Genomic DNA, 19,615 nt, shown 5'->3' with positions numbered 1-19,615 from the left:
AAAGGTTTATGGGTGGCACGACCTTTTGCTATCTAAAAGTAAAGAGCAAGGGGAAACACCATTCATTCTTAAGCTGTGACAGTTTTAGTACTGGCTAGGCCAGGAAAGGGAAAATTAGGGTAAATGCTTCCTTGGAAAAGTCAAAAATTAAGCTCAATTTAACAGTAACATTTCTTTGTTAGATATTTTGCTTAAAGACAAGGATTTTGTGTCCTATTTCCGACCTGTACATGTTGGCTTTTGTATGATTCCAATTTTTCTCTGAGAACTTTAATAAAACAATTTAAAAAAAAGACAACACAGAAAATGCAATTTTCTATAAGAAGCCAGCCCCTACCTTAACTTTGAGATTTCCAAATGAGTGCCAACATTTCCAAAAACAACATATTCCAAAACCAAAGCTCAAATTGATAAATGGGAACTTTGTTGTACTCTTTTCAGCCTTCCTGTTATTTGGTAGGTTGTGCTCTCTTTTGTTTTATCACAACCTAAATGAACCAAAGTAATTTTCCCACCTCTTTTCCTCAGTAGTAGCTTCCACACTGAAGAGCACTTTTGTTAGTGTGATATGATTGACGCTACATATTAAATGTAGCTGCAATCAAACGTTCACTGGATAGAGCCAGTCAAATCAAAAATCATCCCATGTCACCAATTTGCTGATAATTTCTCACCTTCTTTGGTGCACTGTAGCAGGACATTTGCACCCACTTCTTTTTCTTGTTGATGAGTAACGCCACAATGAGAAAGATAATGATGGCAAGAAGGAGTCCTGCAAGGATCCATGCAGCTGATTGGTAAACAAGAGCCATCTCCGTATGGCTGGGGTAGTTCTCACCCAAACGTGGCTGATCTATGTGAGACAGAAAATACATAGGACATTTAAGGATCTGGATTTCTACACATTTCTTAATACCTAAATGCCCCATTTTTGGGGGGTCCTGTCAATTTTTCCTGTTATTAAAAGTATAAAAACAGAAGCTCCATATAAATATACAGAAAATATTACCGACCTTAGGTTGTCAATATATGTACTGATGGGCTGACTGACATATGAATGGAAGGACAGATATTTGCAGAGATTATTTGATTGGAAAATGGATCTATACAAGAACAACATGTCTGAATTAGAAATATTTTTTAAATTCTCTTATTTTTTATGTGCTGTCTTTTACACTTGTGCATATGTATTAATTAGTTTTATTTTGTAACCAGGTTGCTGTGTATTGCAGACTTCTGCCCAGGTCCCTCTTGAAAATGAGATCTAGATCTCGATGGGGTTTACCTGGTTAAATAAAGTTAAAAAAATCAAAAATAACAAGAAACAGTATGAAAACAACAGGCTTCGCAGCGCTTTGCTGCTCGGGCCTAATAAATAAATAAAATATTTATCCTGACCTGGATAATACTTAAACTCCTTGGGAACTGATGTATTCATCCCATGGAAAACTTACTCTGCACTGTAACAGCAACATTTACTGACCTTAAATTGAAAACATCTTGTGCTAATGATATACTCCAGGGCAGAGACGTAGGTCCAGTCATTCAAAATGAAAAATGACTCCTGTCTCCCTCAGGAAGGATCATGTTTAGCTCAAGATCCATTTATCACTCTTGTTTTTATATACATTTCACTCATTTATTAAGCCATTCCCAACAAGCCACATTAGCATAAACACTCTCAGGGACTGGCAGGAAGAGTTTGGCAAAGTTGCCATATAGCTAACAGGACAGGATCGGTAGTGGAGGACGATGAAGAACAGACAGCTACCTGTGTCAGTGGGGACAAATGGGATGGTCACAGTTGTAATCCAAGATCCACTCTGCCTTGTTGTGGTGACCACTTCCTTTTGTGTACTGGTGGACACAGTCACTGATGCTGATGTTGTTGATTCTGTTCAGACAGAAACAAGATGCCAATATTTTCAGGATTCTGCAGTGAGCCAGTGTTTACACTCCCTGGTGTTTCAACTGATAATATGTGTTTATTGGATCTGTCATCCGAACTTCCACTAGGATGCTTTGTGTGCACATTACGTTAAAAGCTCTGTTTTCCATCGGCTAAATAACAAAACAGCTACACATCAGTGCGAACAATAGGAGGGTATGCTTAGTTTTTCCTCTATAGGAAAAGCTGACATGGGACTTTGCCTTCCTGTGGTGCCAGCAGGCGAAAGCGTTATGGGCCAATGCAGCCAGGGGACAGGAAGCACGTGTGAATGTGCGGATGCTCAAGGAATGTTTTCGTTCTGAGTGGACTGTGTGGGTCTGGCACATGGAATGTTTTCTATGTGATCATGTTTGCCTGTTTAGTGTTTAAGTGGCTGGACCTAACAAATGGTCACAGAATCAGTTTAAACCCTTTCTTGTTCTTTTTTTTTAGACAAGTAGCACCATGACTCATAACATTACAACCAATATTACTAACACCATCATTCAAAAGTAGAGGGAAGTGAAGCAGTGCTTTGGAAAATTGAGGAATTTTATAAAAGACTGGAATGTAGAAGTGGATGGTTGTGAAGTGTGAAGTTTATACATGGTTTTCAATGTTTTATATAAATGAAAACATAAAAAACGAGGAATGCATTTGTGAGTACATCTTACACATGAATATGACCCTTGATTTTAACCACTACATTATAGCTCCAAACCGGTTTTCTTCCAGTATTACTTTTAATTTAGCGCAATCCCTCGTTTTGTTAACTCTGAACACCTTCATTGTCCCTACTAAAGAATAGTAGGGAGACATGCATGAAGCCCCCACCACCATGTTTTGCTGTGAGTTTGGTGTGCAGTTTTATTTCTACCAATTTCTGTATGATCTAATCAGAGCACCTCCTTTCAGATGTTTGTTGCGTCTCCTATGTGTCTTGTATAATATATTTTTTAAAAACACCTCTTCCCATTGCTTTTATTAAACACTGGCTTTTTTCTTGCCACTTTTCCATAAGGGCTGATTTGTGGAAATGACTACGGTAATAATTACCTGTTGACAAATTCTACCACCTGGGCTGTGATTTGCTGTAGCTTCTTCTTAGTTATCACAGGGGATCTTAGCTGTTCTCTTTCTGTTTTCGAACAACAGACTGATATGTTCAGAGCTTGAGATATTATTTAATATGCAAGCCTTACTTTAAATCTGTCTACAACTGTCACAGTAGACAGATTCCTGTCTACAACTGAAAGGACGCGTCCTTTCAGTGGTCTTTGACAAGACTGCAGGGCTGAGATCTATGTGTTTATGCTGAGCTTACATTATATATATGGTGGATTTGATTTCTATATTCTAATTTGATGTTTTGGAAAGCAATCTGGTGCCACTGGATTTTCTAAGGAGGATCGGTATAAAAGGGGGATATATGCAGACCTCTCTTTTATTTGTAAAATTAACCCCAGAGTTGTGTGTTATTTTGTATTGGTCTTGCATAAAATCCCCCCTAAAAATCCTTTCTTATTGCAAGGACAAAATGTGAAAAGGTTCAACATCCATGACACTTTCAAGGCACTGTGCATTATTTCAAATATACCAACTAAACAAAACACTGTTTCAACTTAGGATAACTTCCCACCACAAAAGGCAGCTTTCTCCCATCAATGTTTTTCTCGACACCCACCCAAAAACGTACCGAGACAATGTGGGCAGCACTGGCCCTTGAGTAAAACTGGTACCCTGCAGCTAGCTGCCGGACAGTGTTGGGAGAAACACTGAATAGTGCCATTGTTGCACGTGCAGCTTGTGCAGGCGTTGGCCTTCCAGGAGTCCCCGGCTTGCAGCATGTCTCCTTCGGCGGTTATGCAGAACTCCTGTTGGCTGCTGTTCACTGGCAGCAAGTTGCTCTCTGTCTCTTCTGGCAGTGGACACATGTAAATCTGGTCAGTAAGGAAACACTGCAGAAGCCTGTTACATTAGAACCATTTACATCACTTAAGTCAAGCCAGAAATATGAGTGAACAGCTAACAGAAAATGCCATGCATTGCCTAATTGATAGCTCAGCTTCTAAGTGACCTGTGATATTTAACATTTCAATTCACAAGGGTTACAGAGCTGTAGCGGCAGCTTTCCAGGTGACTCTTTTTGGCAGCTGTCACTTAAGCCCAAAATCTTATCTCCATCTTTGACAAGACTGCAAGGCTGAGATCTATGGCCTTTTAATGATCATACTGAGGGGCACTCAGTCAGCATGTACAGACTCCACTGTATACATCCATTACAAGGCTTATCAGTGAGATGTGTATTATTCTCACATTCCTGGTGACCAGGCCCATACATATATCAAAGCGAGGCCTCTGACAGTACGTTTTTGTGGGCGGAGATGCCGGGATAAGGCAGGCCGGCATTCTCGAGGAGCAGCTCTCAGATGCAGTCATGCATAGATGATTGGTGGGCCTCATTCTTGGGAGTGTATGGGAAATGTTGTTTGTAAGTTTATAAATGTGTGAGACATTCTGAAATGTTTGGCTTCAGTGGTAAATAAAATGTGCATGTGGTATTACGTTTGTCTCAGTACTGGAGCAGTACAGATGCAGAAAGATTACAGTCTTGTCCCATCAGCAATCAGACAGTTAGACGAGTCTCTGATGTGGGCCCTGGGTGAAAGCAGTCCACATGTTCTACTTCTTCCCTGGAGGAGCTCTACATAAACGCAACCGGTCTTTGCTGGTTTCTTTATGGGCCTCTGTGCTTGACATAAAACTGGCCACAAAGAGCAACATGCAAGACCCTACAAAACCACATGCTGATAGCACATCAACAGCAGCTTTAAACAACCCTGACCTGCTTCACATGGCCCTTCCTAAACCTGTTCAACCTTCTTATTTTCCTGAAGGGAAACCCCTCCTTTCCCTTTTTTTATTACCTGGGCACATATGGCAACAGGTGTCCTTGTTTCTGATGGGTGTCTGACAAAGCGCTGGGGGACAAACTTCTGTGTCGCACAGGACGCGTCCTTTCCTGCAGGTGCAGCGCGTGCACTCATCCAGGTTCCAGGTTTCCCCCTCCACATAAAATTCCCCTCCAGGTGCTCTGCACACCACCATGTCCATCCCCTCAGGCTGGCCACTGCCGGACTCGTCTAATGGAGAAAAGAAACAATTTGTTTCTCTTGTTTTCTGTAGTTAACACAAACACCTGGTGTCTGACCTTTAACAAACTTTTATCGGTCTCCCCCAACTACCTTGAAAATAGCGTGGCTGGACTATTTCAAGCCTCTTTTAAAAACTCATTTGATCTGATGTCTACACGTCTTTGTTTCAGCTCAAAATCCTCTGAAAGGTCTTGACTTGGAATGGGGACTTGAAATTGAAACACCAAAACGTCCTCGGGAGACAGTAGTAAACACATATTGACTGCAGGGTATAAAAACACTCAACTTGCACATATGCACAGACCGAGACAATGTGTGCAGCCATCATATCTTTCTTCACTGTCAATCTAAATAATTTGACAAATATGTGCTGATGATGGTAGAAAACAACAAGCTTGAGGAAATATGTGAAAGCTGCCTGGAGTTAGCCATAACAACCTCTGATGAATCCCCCTGCTTTGTGAATCTCCTGAGTGAATTGTTTTAGAATGATTGTTTTTATTTTTAAGCTCTCACTCTAGTTTAAAAAATTAGGGAGGAAAAAATATGTTGTGTAATCCTATTGATGTAATGATTTTGTTAATTTATTTGACTAATGATGAAAATACCTTTGCTTACTTTTCTTAAATAAAAAGAAGTTTTGAGAAATTTTACCTGATTTCTAATCATTGACAACTGTATTCATAATTATAAATAGAAATATATGGATTTCTATTCATAAACATAGTTAAAAGTAGTCATCAAATTTGACATAAAGCGTAGATTACAGCTTGATTTAATCATGATCAGTTTTTTTCAACAATATCTTGGCACGATGAAGGTCAGAGGCGATAAGTGCAGATCACTGTCTAATAAAAAAATCCTCTGACACTGTATAGAAATCTGATTTTTCACACACTTAGCTGAAAACATCTTTAGTGTCTCACAGAGCAGAGCACATCTGCAAAGAGTTAGACTGTTGTCCCCTGACTGAAAAGGGTGCTTAGCAGAAAGTAGAAGACAGTCTTTCATTTCTAAATATTTGAACAGCCAGCTGAGTCATCCCTCCATAAATATCCCTTACAAGTGGGAGAGTTGTGGATATAAAAGTGTGGGTGTGAATCAGCCGGCCTTCCAGTTCCAAAAAAAAAAACACATAGAGAGTGTGACTGTGCCCAATTGAGAGGCCATGAAGTTTAAAATCTAAAAGTTGAATTATGATATGTTATTATCAGATGAGGAAAGTGTTTAGGTACAACTGCTGTTAGTGTGACCACACCATGCAAACTGTGCTATGTTGTAGGAAAGGAAAGACTTTCATCAAACAGTTCCTCTCTTATCGCAGTGTCTGTTATAAGACAGTTATTTGAATAAAAAGACACACGGTACGTGTGTATCTGTGTTCCAAACCAAGTATATGTTTCTGTCTTCAGTAGTGATTGTTTGCAATCTTTTTTAAATGAGGCTACTAGTAGTTAATACTGCAACTCTGATCTTAAAAAAGACATAGTCGTTTATTTCTTGATTTGTTTTATGTATCTTTGAACTGTGGCCACATTGGGATGGTTATTTGCACAGAAGTGGATTATTTACAATGAAGATGGACACTAGTGCCAACTCCACCGTTGGCTATTCCAATGGTCAGCAGATGTTGCTTAGGATTTCAAGATTTCAAGACCTAATTTGGATAATTGGTCATAAACTCTACTCTTGATATTTTTACTATTTCTATTTGCTTTACTTTGCTTCTTTTTAAGCTAATTAATTATTTTATTCATGTTTTCTAACCCTACTTTCCTTCTTTCTCTTTAACTGCTCCTATCTATTATTTTGTTACTGTGTAGCACTTTGGTGCAACTTGCTTGATAGAAACAAAGTCGACATGGTTTGATTTTGGAAAACTAAAAAAAACATTGGCAGTGCAAGTTCAATATTTTGTCTTATGTTGTAGTTATTGCAATACGACATGTCATACAGCTGAGACATGGGAATGTTTCTCACAATGAAGCCTTACCTTCACATGTAGGACAGCATTGGTCAGATTTGACAACAGGATGAGAGCAGCTGGGCATGGGGCATGATATGAGCACACACATCTCCCGTCCAGAGAGGCAGTAGCAGTCACGGCAGCCGTCATGCCAGCTGTCACCCTCCTCATACCTGCGACCATTGGAGGTGAGGCAGAAACTGGGCATAATGGCTGGGACGGTTGTGCTTGGAACTTGATCAGCTTCTAGAAACACAAATGATATATAATGTCACAGTCATGATATATAGAAAGTATGACCCTTTTGATCTTGAAAGAGAAAACAAGTCCAAGCAGTTCATTTTCTTTTCACGTAGAGAAAAAACAGTGCTTACTGACAGCCACATAGTCAGTTCTGAGTCATTTCACTCAGTCACTGCCTTGAGTTTAAGATTGTTCAAATGAATCCAGAGACCTTGTTAAGAGCAATAAATTGCTAAGTTGTCACAACATAGCTTTTAAAGTCTGAAACAATCTGTGAACTGTTCAACTTAGGCAGATGCTTACAGGACTATTCATTTAAATTTAAACGGGCTTCCAAAAATTTAATCTCTTTCCTTTACATCTCCCAAATCTAAAACAGAAGCTCATTCAGAATTTGTTTTAACACAGGTAAACAGGATTATTTACAGAAGATCTTATTGAGTTTTTGTTTGTGGTTGTAGAAAGGAACCCAGGTGTACTGCTGCTCCAACTATCCAAGAAAACCAGGAGATTAAATATTTGTAATATGCCTAAATTGAAAAAATAAACACATAGCATGAAATGTAATCCAGCATCAATGTGGCACTTCACTTTTCTCCAATTCATGTTGATCTTAAGGTAAATGATAGTTTTAACAGAGAGACAACTAATCAAATATCCTGACATCTACATTTGCCTTTAAAAGACCCAGTAATTTATCTTATTTAAATAAATAATCAGCTGAATGAAAACAATCTAGATGCAGTAGAACCCAGAAAATTAAATATATGACGACTCCAAGTTAGATTATTTTGCATCTACCTTGCAAGATAATTTGCAAGTTAGATGCAAAGTTATAATAATTTCTATTATAGTCATAATTTCTGGTGAGCAGCTATATATAATTTCTGGTGAGCTGAAGCTTGGAGATGTTCTATTTTTAAAAGGTGCTGAGATTAGATTCAGTACTTAAATGTTACTTTGATACCTTTGCACATGCAGATGTTGCAGCCCTTCCTGTTCTGCCGATAGCCATTGCTACAGTACTTGTCGCAGGTGAAGGGAGGACATTTCACACAACGACACATTTCACAGCCATGTTTGTTCCTCCTGCAGGGTGAGACACACAATGAAGCACATGTGATCAAAAGGCTGTTACTGCAGTGGCAAATAAGCTATGATGTCCCACATAATTGTTTCAAAGACTGGATTTCTTCAAGATCTGTGAAGAAACATGGTCTTGTGACACACTGAAAGAAGTATTTTAAAGTCACGAATAATCAACATCTGGACCAGATTTTCTTCCTTTATACTGGTTTCTTTGAAGAATGTCAAATAAAAGTCCAACATCTGAGTTGCTTGTGGTTTAACTATCATACCAGTCCTAAAGACTCTGGAAGGGGCACTTTTAAGCCAATTCAGATGCTTTCAATTCTGCCTGTTGCCATCTTTATTGCCCCAGAATCTCCAGTTGGTATATAAAAGTGTTAGTGAGCAGTGGGCTGGTAAGAGTTAGGGTAGATTTTAAAACATTGTTGTTGACGTTACAGAAAAAGATGGTGGAAGAAGAGGGCTTCCGAAGGCCAACCTGATAATATACAGTTTTACTTGAATGGAAAGGAAAGAAACTTGGGAGGAAAGTTATAAGCATAGATTTCATGCAGAGGGAGAAGCAGAATGAAATGCAGAAGCTGGAAACGTACAGCTGGATTCAATTATCTGCCCAATAAACATGGATTACTGCTTGATGAACTATCAAATCACAGATACAAGAATCAACTGTATCCACACCTTTGGATACACACCTTTATCCAAAGCCTTCCTCTTTATCTTTCTCTGGTGTTATGATTTTTTTTATTTAGATTCTTATGCTATTTCATTCAACCCAAATAATCACACCATTAATTTTCATCTGACGAAATTAAACAGATTCCAAAATCTATAGTGCACTGCATAAAGTGGATGCAAATCTCAGGTTCAGCAAACTAAAGACTCAATTTATGCTGAAACAGCAACAACACTGAGAGTGACCAGCCAGCACCTCTACGTACAAATACTGAGACAGAGTGTGGCAACCTTATAGCAAGGCTTTGTTTAAAGATGGCATGTGGAATGCAAAGCAAGGCTTTGGGCTCCAGAGACAGAGGTTCTTGGGGAAACACAGGATGGAGGAGGGCTTATTAATAGACTGCTGGCTCAGCAGAATTTCTAATGTAATGTCTGGAAAAAACCCATTGAAAGTTTGTGTTCACAATGTTGACATTTTTTGACTAAGATGGATATATTACACATCTCCAGTCTCTCATTCGACTTTGTGGATGTTCTCAGCATTAGTATTCACAAATCCAAAAGTTTTTTAATCACATTACTGCCACAAGCTTCAACATAATTTATTGGATGTTCTGATGACACGCAGAAATTAGTGCGTAACTTTGAAGCGAAAATAAATGGATACATAACTTGTTTTCACCAAAAGAAACACAATGAGTCAAATTTGTGTTAATCTGTCCCCTCGAATCCAAGTGAAATACTTTGAAGTTTGTGGTTGTTCATCTTACAACATATGAAAAAGTTTATAAGGTACAAAAAACGGCTAGTGCCAAGAACTTTATATAAACTGGTAATTCTAGAGGAGATTCTTCAAAACACGCCTAATCCATTTTCCAGGGTTTGTTTTTCTGCTAGTTTGGATTTGAACACCAAAAAACTCACAGGATGTCATCAAGTGATCATTATAACTTGGTTTTTGTTTTGCTTCGTGGTAGCTACAATCAGGAGTGTGAGAGGACAAATCTGCACTGTGAGACACACAGGCTCTCAGAGGATTTCAGACTTCTAAGGCAAGACACAAACAGCTGCTTAGGAAGGATAAAACAAAGACTTCCTGCTCTTCTTTCTGCCCCCACAGGATCCTTCTCATGCTTTCTTCCTTTATTTGCAACTATATTAGGCCTGCCTTCAGCCATAGCTCCCGGATGCAAGGTTGGATATTAGAAGTATCAAGACTGTATATGTTTCTTGTGGCTGTATTTGGTCCTGATGCAGTTTTGATTGTTGCATTGAGACAGGATGATGGTTTATGAAATAAGACTAGTGCCTGGGGACTAAGCATTCTGGCACAGAGCGCTACCAGATGTTTGATTGGGCTAAATGGGATTAGGAGGGGAAAGAGTTGCAGGGAGCTGAAAGGCTAACACGGACCCCACAGAAACTTAATCGCACTCAAAAAGAGACACATTCATTCGCAGATTCAGAATCCTGGGAATGGCCACCAAGGTAGATGGGTGCTTTGATGGCGGATGCCAAATAACTGCTGACATACTGACTAATGAGCAAGCACAGAGTACAAGGTAATGCTCGATAAGATTCAATAAGCACTCAACTGATTATATAAACACATCAATTTACTGTGCACACAAGAGGTGACGGGTCTAAAACACAAAGCATTTGATTAACATGCTTCTTAAAAAAAATTTATGAAGTCCTCTCCCACACCCCGAAAAAGAAAATCCAAATTTCTGAAGTTCAAAACCCATAAGTTTTGAACTTACAGATTTGCTCAATTGCTTTTTTTGTATGAGTTTTAGTTAGAATACTGGCCTTCTCGGTAACTTTGCGACCTAGGATCTATTCCATTAATTTTCTGTCAACTTCCTGACAATAAGGCCTGCTTGGAGTGACTCCCCCTCAGTTAATCTGAATGACATATTACACACACACACAAAAGAAATTATCTTTAATGATTGATTAAATGATAGTTATTCTATGTGACTTACAAATTGCATGAATTTATCTAATGAATGAATTAATCTACGGTAATAAGTGTATAACATATAATATATACCTCCAGTTTTAATAATTTAGATAATGTCTACATGATTATATGTAAATAAATTAGGATTAAGCTAAAACTCATTCAGTCAGCTGGACAAATCTGGCTCATTAGCACAATGCTTAATCAGTAAAATATGCATTAAAATGGTTTCTAATTTAATCAATGGAAAGGCAACATTTTAGCTGCATAAAATGCTTTCAGCAGATTAAAAGTTGCACGGGCTTGGTCTTTTTTAACATCTCATTAGTAGTTATCAATTGTCAAAACAGTTGCGAAAAGTGCTTCTGGCAGATACAAACTGATGCATTGTCAGGTTAAAGCTTTCAGGTACAAAACAATATGAAATCACAAAATAGTGAAGGTGCAGAGTCAACAGAAACAGATGACTTTAAACAGGCTGAAACCATAGGCCTGTTTAAGCAGATGCTTAGACAGATGAGAAAAGCTGGATTTGAGTGATGAGAAACCTATTCGGTCATCGGGTGAACATACACATATCCATAAGGGCAGGTCTTTGTGCAGGTCAGGGTTCGGCACTTGGGAGTGGGGATGCTGCACTCACACACCTCGCAGCCCAAATCATCCTTCTCATATCCCGACGGACATTCCAGAGAACAGTACTTTCCCAAGTCAGGACAGGAGTCATCTGAAAGAGTTGAGTTAGAAAGTTCATCTTGTAAAGCTTACAGTAAAGCAAAGACATGTGCTATTTGGTTGTGCACAGGAAGATTCCGCTGACAGAGCATTTTGTCAGAGTAATCTGACAAAATTGAATAAGAGCATTCATCATTTTCAACAAGAAAATGATACATTTTTGTGTCAGATGTTCATTACACTAAAATCAATTTCTTGACATTTCAAACCAAAGGTAAAACTTACTGTTGAGACACTGGCAGAGGAGGCACCCATTGTGGTCTTGTTGGAAGCCATAGGGGCATTCAGTCCCTGAAAGGGAGCAATTTTCCAATGGTGGACACAGCAAAGGGCTTACTGTTTCATAGGATGGCTCTGCAAAATGAAAGAACAGTGACAGACATAGTATTATGACATAAAAATATAACTTTATCAAACATAAATGAGCATTTGTCTAAACCCCCTCTGGTGCAACATCTAATCTTTCTTTCCATCTGTGATAGCTACCTATTTGCACATTTACACTGCTCTAAACAGCAATTACAGATAACTGCAGAGCAATTACACTACGCTAAGGTAGGTTACACTCTAAGAAGGGATGGTACGTCTGTGTTTTGGTTAGTGGCGTCCCATTAATAAGTTTAATATGTCTGGCACTCACAGAACCTTCAGTCTGCCAATTTAGATGAAAAAGCATCCCCAGGGGCTTAATGCAAATTCACGCATGGCTCCAGACTGTCTTGTGTTTGGGCCAACTTTACTGTAAATTTGCATTATAAATAAAAATAGAACAACTGAACCGTTCTTGGGACATTCTGTAGAAGGAGTGGCTCATCGAGCTGTAACTAATTTTACGAAGAAAGGAAAGATCAACCTCAATTATGTAGCCTCCCGCTTTGAAAGCATGCCGTAACCTCATCCACACAGGTGGGTCTCATTTTGGTGGGCAAGGGCAATAAAGAAATACAAAGAACCCTACAGCTTAAAGAATGCACTATGGCCTCCCCTTTAATGAGCCCATGCCGATATGTTCTTTGTAGTAAATCTGCAGGGCCACAAGAGCCTTACCCGTGTGGTATGTGGGTTAATGTGTAGCTCAGAGAATTTGGCTATCAATTAAACTTAATAAATACGACAAGATGCGTGGTTGGAAAGCCTTCACATACCTTCGCAGAAGGGACAGCATTCTCCAGGGATCTTTACAGGGTTCTGGCAACTCTGTTTACAGGCCATGGCTGTACAGTGTGGATCCCCATCCACACACTGACAGAATGTGCAGTCGTCTTCTTTCCACTGTTCCTCATGGGTTCGGAGTTTGTTATTCACCCAGCAACTAGCCTTAGTGCTGTCCATCGACATCAACTCAACATCTGAGGAGGAAAAAAACACATTCATTATATCTTCTGAAAGAAAAGTAAAGTAAGAAAGAAATATTTTATGTACTTGTGTTTTGTGAAGCTGTGTTTATAGTTTATTTGGGTGTCAAAATAAAACCGTTTTCATGGTTGATCCCCCATCCTCGTCTGCAGCTGAGGCAGATAGTAAGAAGAAGGATACCCTTCCCAGGAGTCAACAAGAAACTGAGACTTTCTTTTGAACAAGAGCCAACGTCAAATCACTATTGAATTTGCAAAATATAAACATGAGCTTAAATGTTTGCGGTACAGCTATGTTATTACAAGTAAGATTTTGGGCTGTGCAACACAGGCAGGCTTTAAAGTTTCACAATATCTAGTCCCTGCAGAATCCATTCTAGTTTTTGGCAAATACTACAACTTCTTTGTTCAAGTCTTAGCTGTGAGTCCCCAAGGCCCCCGGTCAAAGGCCAAGCCAGACTTCTAATATATCAATTTTCTCTCCAAAGAAAAGAAAGTGCTTTTATAGATTTATTCATTAGCCTTGATAGAAGCCATAAAGTTTTCCGACAGTTTTAGAGTTAACCTGAAGAGTTACTCTGCTCACTTTTAGGTAATGGATGACAGTGAAAGTAAGCTCTTAACCTTGTTTTTATTTGCCATGTTTAAACATCTTAGACACAATCTTAATGTATGTAAATCTAGAACCATGGATATTTCTGTTTTTTTATGAAAAGAAAAGTTTAATGTGTGAGTATGAAAGATATAAAGGTAGCAGTTTATGGTGTGCAAGAGCAATACTGAAATTTTGATTGCTAAAATCCCATTCAGTCAACTGAGATTTGCCTAAGCTGATTTTTATTCACTCAATGTATACCTAATGCTTTAACAAAATACTGATTTTTATTTTTGCACTGAAGTAAATGAAGTCAAAAGAATTGTTGGAACACATCTGTGGTTCATTCAACTTTTGAGACAGCAAAAGAGATAAAAAAAGAATCCCTGCAGTCTTGGTGTTTGATCAAATTGCTGTTTCAGTCATGCTACCATCGCTAACCATCCATCTATCGTTTATACCCCTTTACCCTTGCACGGTTGCAGCAGGGGATATGGGTGCTGGTACCTTTCTCCAATGGTCACTGGACTAGAGAGGGGGATACACTCTGCACAGGTTGCCAGTCTATCACAGGTCAACACAGGGCCACAGGAAAAACAACCCTGCACACACACAATCACTCCTCAGGGCAAATTAGAGACACCAACTATCCTACTTGTGTATTGTTTTAGGCTCAGATAGAAGATGCCTGTAAGAGAAGACTGGGCAAATTCAATGCAAAGAGACCCCAGGCCAGGACTCAAATTCAGGATTTTATTACAGAAAGGCAGCAAAGCTATATCAACTGCTAATAACAGCACTAGCCATGCTAACTTCTAAAATAAGACAGTTTATTAAGATCATGTGAATGGCTAAAGCAATAAATTGCTCTTCATTTTAAATATTATTAAAATCCTGTTTTGCATTGGCTAATCTCACAGATTTAGCTACTAACAATTTGATTTTTACATCTAAGTCATACAGCAGATTTGTTTAAAGTGCGGCCTATGGGCCATTTATGGCTCGCTGAAAAAGTTTAGGTGCTCCCCCCAAAGCAAAATTCTAGATGCCACATTCTGGAATCTGGCATTTCATTTACACTTTTTTATATTTTAGAGCAGTATATTTTATAAATAACATCTTAAAAAGAATAATGTTGCATTAATTATGGAGCAACTAGAGCCACAAACAACCTAGGTTTTCTCAAAAACAAATCTCACATTTCAAATGACACATTTTTTAGTATGATTTTGAGCAGAGAAAAGAAAAGGTACAAAATGTTAGTTTTAATAATGTTATAAAAATATACAAATATTTGTGGCCCCCAAGTGCTTTGGCCCTCATGGCAAAAAGTTTGGACACCACTGTCATACAGGGTGTTCTAAAAAGAGCATTGTGCAATTAATCAATCAAAGGTTTTTTTTTTATTTATATATTGATAACCTTCATTTGATTTTAAGGCAAATTGATTTTCTGTTAGGACAGCATTCAAATCATCCAAAAGACTCCACATCTCAAGGTGATCCTCAAACGCTCCAACTTTTTTCTTCTGTCCTTTCTCATGCATTTGATTAACTGTAGGTATGCTGGCAGAGGCCAATGTTGGCTGCAAACTCCATTCACAGGCTCCTGACTGACTATAATGTGGTTGCCAGATGCACCGCAAGACCTTTTCTTTTCTGAAGCCAAATTGACATAGCAAAGCTGCCTACCTGGCTTTTGAGCGCATGCCTCAAATTAGACCTGCCCAAGATCTTGCAAATCAGTGCTTACTCAAAAACTTCTTGAATCCCTTGCTGGCGGTTCTGGCCACATAGGTTAAGATCTATGAAAAGTGAGTCTATGAAGGAGCTATTAAGATAAGCTCATCATATTCAAAGATTGGTTAGGATGATACTCTAGTTAACAAAAAAAAAAAATTGGATTTCAGGGAAAAATGCTGTTATAACTTTTCTGTGCCAGTGGCTTGCAACAACTTAAATATAACAGAAATTAAAATTCAAAATAAGATTGTGAGCATGGCTAAAGCAGTGTTAGGAAAAAGATCTGAAAGATTAATTGTAGCTTATGTTCTTTAAAAATACTTACACTTTATTCTCTTATATAACTTTCTGAACTTGCTCATAAGGTTTAACAAAAATAGTCAGGGCAAAGCAAAGTAGATATGAAAGAAAATTGGAAAAGTAGTGCTCTAAGAAGTGGGCATCTGTGTCATAACTTTATGTATCTGTAGATGGCCAGTTTACATTGATATGTCACTAACAAAAATTGCTCAACAAAAGCTCAGTTTTTCAGGTCAAAAACCAAAACATTTGGTTAGCACTGTAAATCCAGTTTTCAAAGTTTGCTATTTTGCAAAGCCTTTTTGAAAGTCTCAGGGTTTGTTCTCACTAAAAACTGAAGGTGAACTGGTGGTGCAAACAGAGCAGAAAATCAGCATTTTTCAAAAATGCCAACATTAATTTAGAAAAGGGCCTTGGGCTATCTCATTAGAGTAATGTGATGGTTCAGCAAAATCTTGAACTAAATTGACACATTTCAGTGATCGAATAGCTTGGGTGTGTGTACCTATGCAAACGGGGCAGCACTCGCCCTCTGGAATGTAGAACTTTTCACAGTCCAGCTCACCACACTCGGCTTTGGAGCAGAAGGAGATTCCTCCGCGGCACTGACACAACCAGCACGGGTCCATGCGGTATACCTCTCCTTCTGAGAACTTTTTACCATTGAAGACACAATTTGGAGAGACTGCAAAGACAAAAATAGAGTTGGTATTAAACTAAATTGTATGTAGGAAGGACAATTATCAGCACACTGGGGTTTAGGAGTAAGCACACAATACTTTGTGCCTTCATGTTTAAGTTCAATTCCTGATCACGTTAGAAAAATAGTACAGTTATCAGCAACCTCTTCTTCATCAATGAAAGGCTGTCACAACTGTGCATGAAAACAACCTATTCCTAAATAAATTATCTTGTATTATTGATTGAATTGTGCAATCCAGTACATGCAAACCTAAACTCTGATAACCATAAATTACATTTATCAGGAAATGGAAGTGTGTTTATGGTGAGGAATTTCACAGGGACCTAATAAGTCTTGAAAAAGTTGAGGACTCAGTCAGAATCTTTGGTAGAATCTGAGCTCTGTTCTCCGCTGACAGGTGGAAAACTGCCTTGGCCTGAATTTCTCCAACAGAATTCAAGCATTTAGAAGCTCTTCAAGTGGCATTCTGTAAGCTGTGAAACACAATTATCCTGAATTAATTCACCTTTAGAAACCTGAATTCAGTTTCTCTACGTGGTCAACAGGCGCTGATGTGTTTATTAAAATAACATATGACATAACATGGTATGTTTTCATCAATACACAGGCGCATCATATTAAGTTAGAATGTGGCTATTCCATTAATTCAATATGAAAATTAATTGCAGAAAGAGTGTTTATTTCTGTTGCAGTTAATGATCATGGCTTTTAGCTGATGAAAACCTTTCAGTTACTCACAAAATTTGAATATTACACAAGACCAATGGCTCTTTCCATTGGTTTTGTGTTGGGTATGGTGTCTTTAACCTTCCTCTAGACAATATCCCATAAGTTTTCTAGTCAGTGGAGCTCAGTGTTACCAAGATCATTACACATTTTGGTATGTTTGGTAGTGTGGTCAAGTAAAATGTCCAGCTGCAAAGTAAAAGCTGCATCGAAATAAAGTTTGGGGAAACTTTATCTAACACAACTTGAGCTCTATTTTTTAGGTCATCATTTTCAATCCACAAGCTACATATCTTCTTTACATCTCGCAATCAGCTGAAAGGTCCTGACATGAAGTTGAGGCTCTGGAATTATATCTTTAATACACCTGGGGAGTAATGATAACCTTTGAGTTATTGTTAAAGTAAGGGTCTTCTTAAGTAAGGGTCAATTACTATCTGTTGGATAATTGATGTCTGGGATAGTGAAGATCAAAACATAAAATCTCTAGATTAATATCCTTTTAATGATGATGTAAAATAATTCATTGTAAGAATTAACAGAAATTTATATCTATATCTCAGTTTACAGTGAGTTTTTGAATAGAATTACTGAATTTCAGTTTTTTTGAAGACACTTTAATTTATTAAGATGCGAGAAAGTGTTACAGAAGACAACCTACTGTCTTAAGGTAACGTTTTTTGAACTGATGTGGGAGTCTTTTGTAGTCATAAATGAGATCAGAGGTCATGCCGGCATCTGTACAACATACCTTTAGGCGGATACTCAAAAGCCTCCGCGCCAAATGACCCCATGCCTCCCGACAACCAGCACTGCGCTCCTAATACGAAGCAGGTGGGAGTTGAAAGTAAAGCAGGGGATTTGTTGATCTTTTATTACTCTCCTTGTCCATTTTTCACCCTTCTCTTCCCTTTCATTCTCCGTTCCTTTTATCCCACTTATGTGTGGATCAGAACCGACCAGAGAAAACGCAATAAGTGCTTCAGCCTGGCTAAATCAAAAGGGAAGGCAATGGCTTTTTAACGCTCAGAGAAGCAATAGGAAGTCACTTTAAGGGGATGCTCATATGTGATTTCCTGAGCTTTTGTTAATGGTAATTCCTTAAATAACATGTGGAGCAGAGTTTAAAGCACATTCCAGTCATGCTTTATGGTGTTCATTCCTCAATCAATTGATATGAAGATTTGACGTGGAGATAGATGGACTGGAAAACAATGAGCAGAAGTCTATCTAAAATCGTGACAGTGGTGAGACCAAAACATTGTTTTTTCTAAAAAAAGAAGAATAATGGATGGAAATTTTTACTTCTATCTTTTATGCATCTTAAAATCTTTTGAGTACAGTTGTTGGCTGGCTGCTCAAAAACAAGATCAAGTCTTCCATGGTGATCTCAGCCTCATTGCTTAACATCAGCATGAATCTTATCATCATGTGCAATGTGAGTAAAGTCTGTCGTCATGGGACATTTTCTGTGATTGTGCCAACCAGAGTGTTAAGAAACAGCAGTTAAAAAGGATCATCTGCGACATCATGTTATTGCTCCAGAACAGTGTTGGAAGTTGTAGGAACTACAATAGTTGTTCAGTGAGTAGAATAATATCTTCCATTGTTTATGGAAGCCAAAATGCACTAAGTGCATTTGGTAATTGCACACACTCATCCTGGCTAAAAATGAGCCACTCTCCCCAGCCATGGAAACAATCCAATCATTCCATACCACTAACAGAATTACAATACACAGTGTGCTAAAATGTCTTTCATTGGAGGATGGTGTCTCAAGTGATTTAGACATGCTGTGTGAATGTTGCTTCAGAAAACATTGACAGAAGCATAGACAGACTGATTCTGTCTGTGCTTTTGTCCACTTCCCTTTCTGTGGAGCTTTCTGACACTGCAGGCAGTCATGCAGGGCCTAACGGACAGTAGAAGCAACACAAAAGGCATCAAGCCCCAGGTCCAAAAAGCAGCGGACACTTGTTATCAAAACACTGATCCTTTGGCCCCCATGGCTGCCATTCAACCCCCGCCGGCATGCCGGACTCGATTACCCTCCCCACTGGCAGACTGGAGCACATAAAAAGCATTCCCATCAATGAACTGTTGAACCTTTTCCCCTCTGGATGTGTGACCAGACAGGAACCCTTTGACATTGCACTCCTGTTCACAAAATTCATAGCCTAAGCACTTTTCTGGTCACCAGGCTTGTTAAGTCTATTAATTCCAGGACACGGCACACATTTATACATCTGGATGGGCCAGAATGGGAACTTGTTCTGTTGGTAAAACACTGAATATGTGTTGGGTGGGCAGAGTAAACAGGCCAGTACCGCAGGTCCCCTCCCTGCTGGTGCTTCTGATTGCCTATGCTCTACAGAACTCAAGATTTGAGAACTGTAGTTTTTTTTACCCCCTGTTGCTGTATCATTTTTCTC

At 38.7% G+C, this 19,615-nt stretch overlaps 1 protein-coding gene across 3 annotated transcripts in view; it reads right to left on the bottom strand.

Annotated features, from left to right (window-relative positions):
- Nucleotides 1–19,615, bottom strand: part of crim1 (cysteine rich transmembrane BMP regulator 1 (chordin-like)) — a 41,211-nt gene that overhangs the window by 2,853 nt on the left and 18,743 nt on the right. For 2 of the 3 annotated variants that reach the window (XM_055038930.1, XM_055038932.1), the window contains 10 exons: nt 16,260–16,439; nt 12,908–13,111; nt 11,988–12,116; nt 11,601–11,754; nt 8,262–8,383; nt 7,079–7,297; nt 4,858–5,073; nt 3,627–3,848; nt 1,772–1,894; nt 675–853 (listed from right to left, as the gene is read on the bottom strand). In XM_055038930.1, coding sequence (XP_054894905.1) covers nt 675–853; nt 1,772–1,894; nt 3,627–3,848; nt 4,858–5,073; nt 7,079–7,297; nt 8,262–8,383; nt 11,601–11,754; nt 11,988–12,116; nt 12,908–13,111; nt 16,260–16,439 — 1,748 coding nt within the window. The remainder of the gene's footprint in view (nt 1–674; nt 854–1,771; nt 1,895–3,626; nt 3,849–4,857; nt 5,074–7,078; nt 7,298–8,261; nt 8,384–11,600; nt 11,755–11,987; nt 12,117–12,907; nt 13,112–16,259; nt 16,440–19,615) is intronic. The other variant, XM_055038931.1, reaches the window with a different exon arrangement.

Source organism: Poeciliopsis prolifica, unplaced genomic scaffold (genome assembly GCF_027474105.1).
Source record: "Poeciliopsis prolifica strain line A6 unplaced genomic scaffold, Auburn_PproV2 SCAFFOLD013, whole genome shotgun sequence".
In the NCBI taxonomy this organism is placed as follows: Eukaryota; Metazoa; Chordata; class Actinopteri; order Cyprinodontiformes; family Poeciliidae; genus Poeciliopsis; species Poeciliopsis prolifica.
The sequence above is the reverse complement of the archived record's forward strand: the minus strand, read 5'-3'. Positions and strand labels throughout refer to the sequence as shown.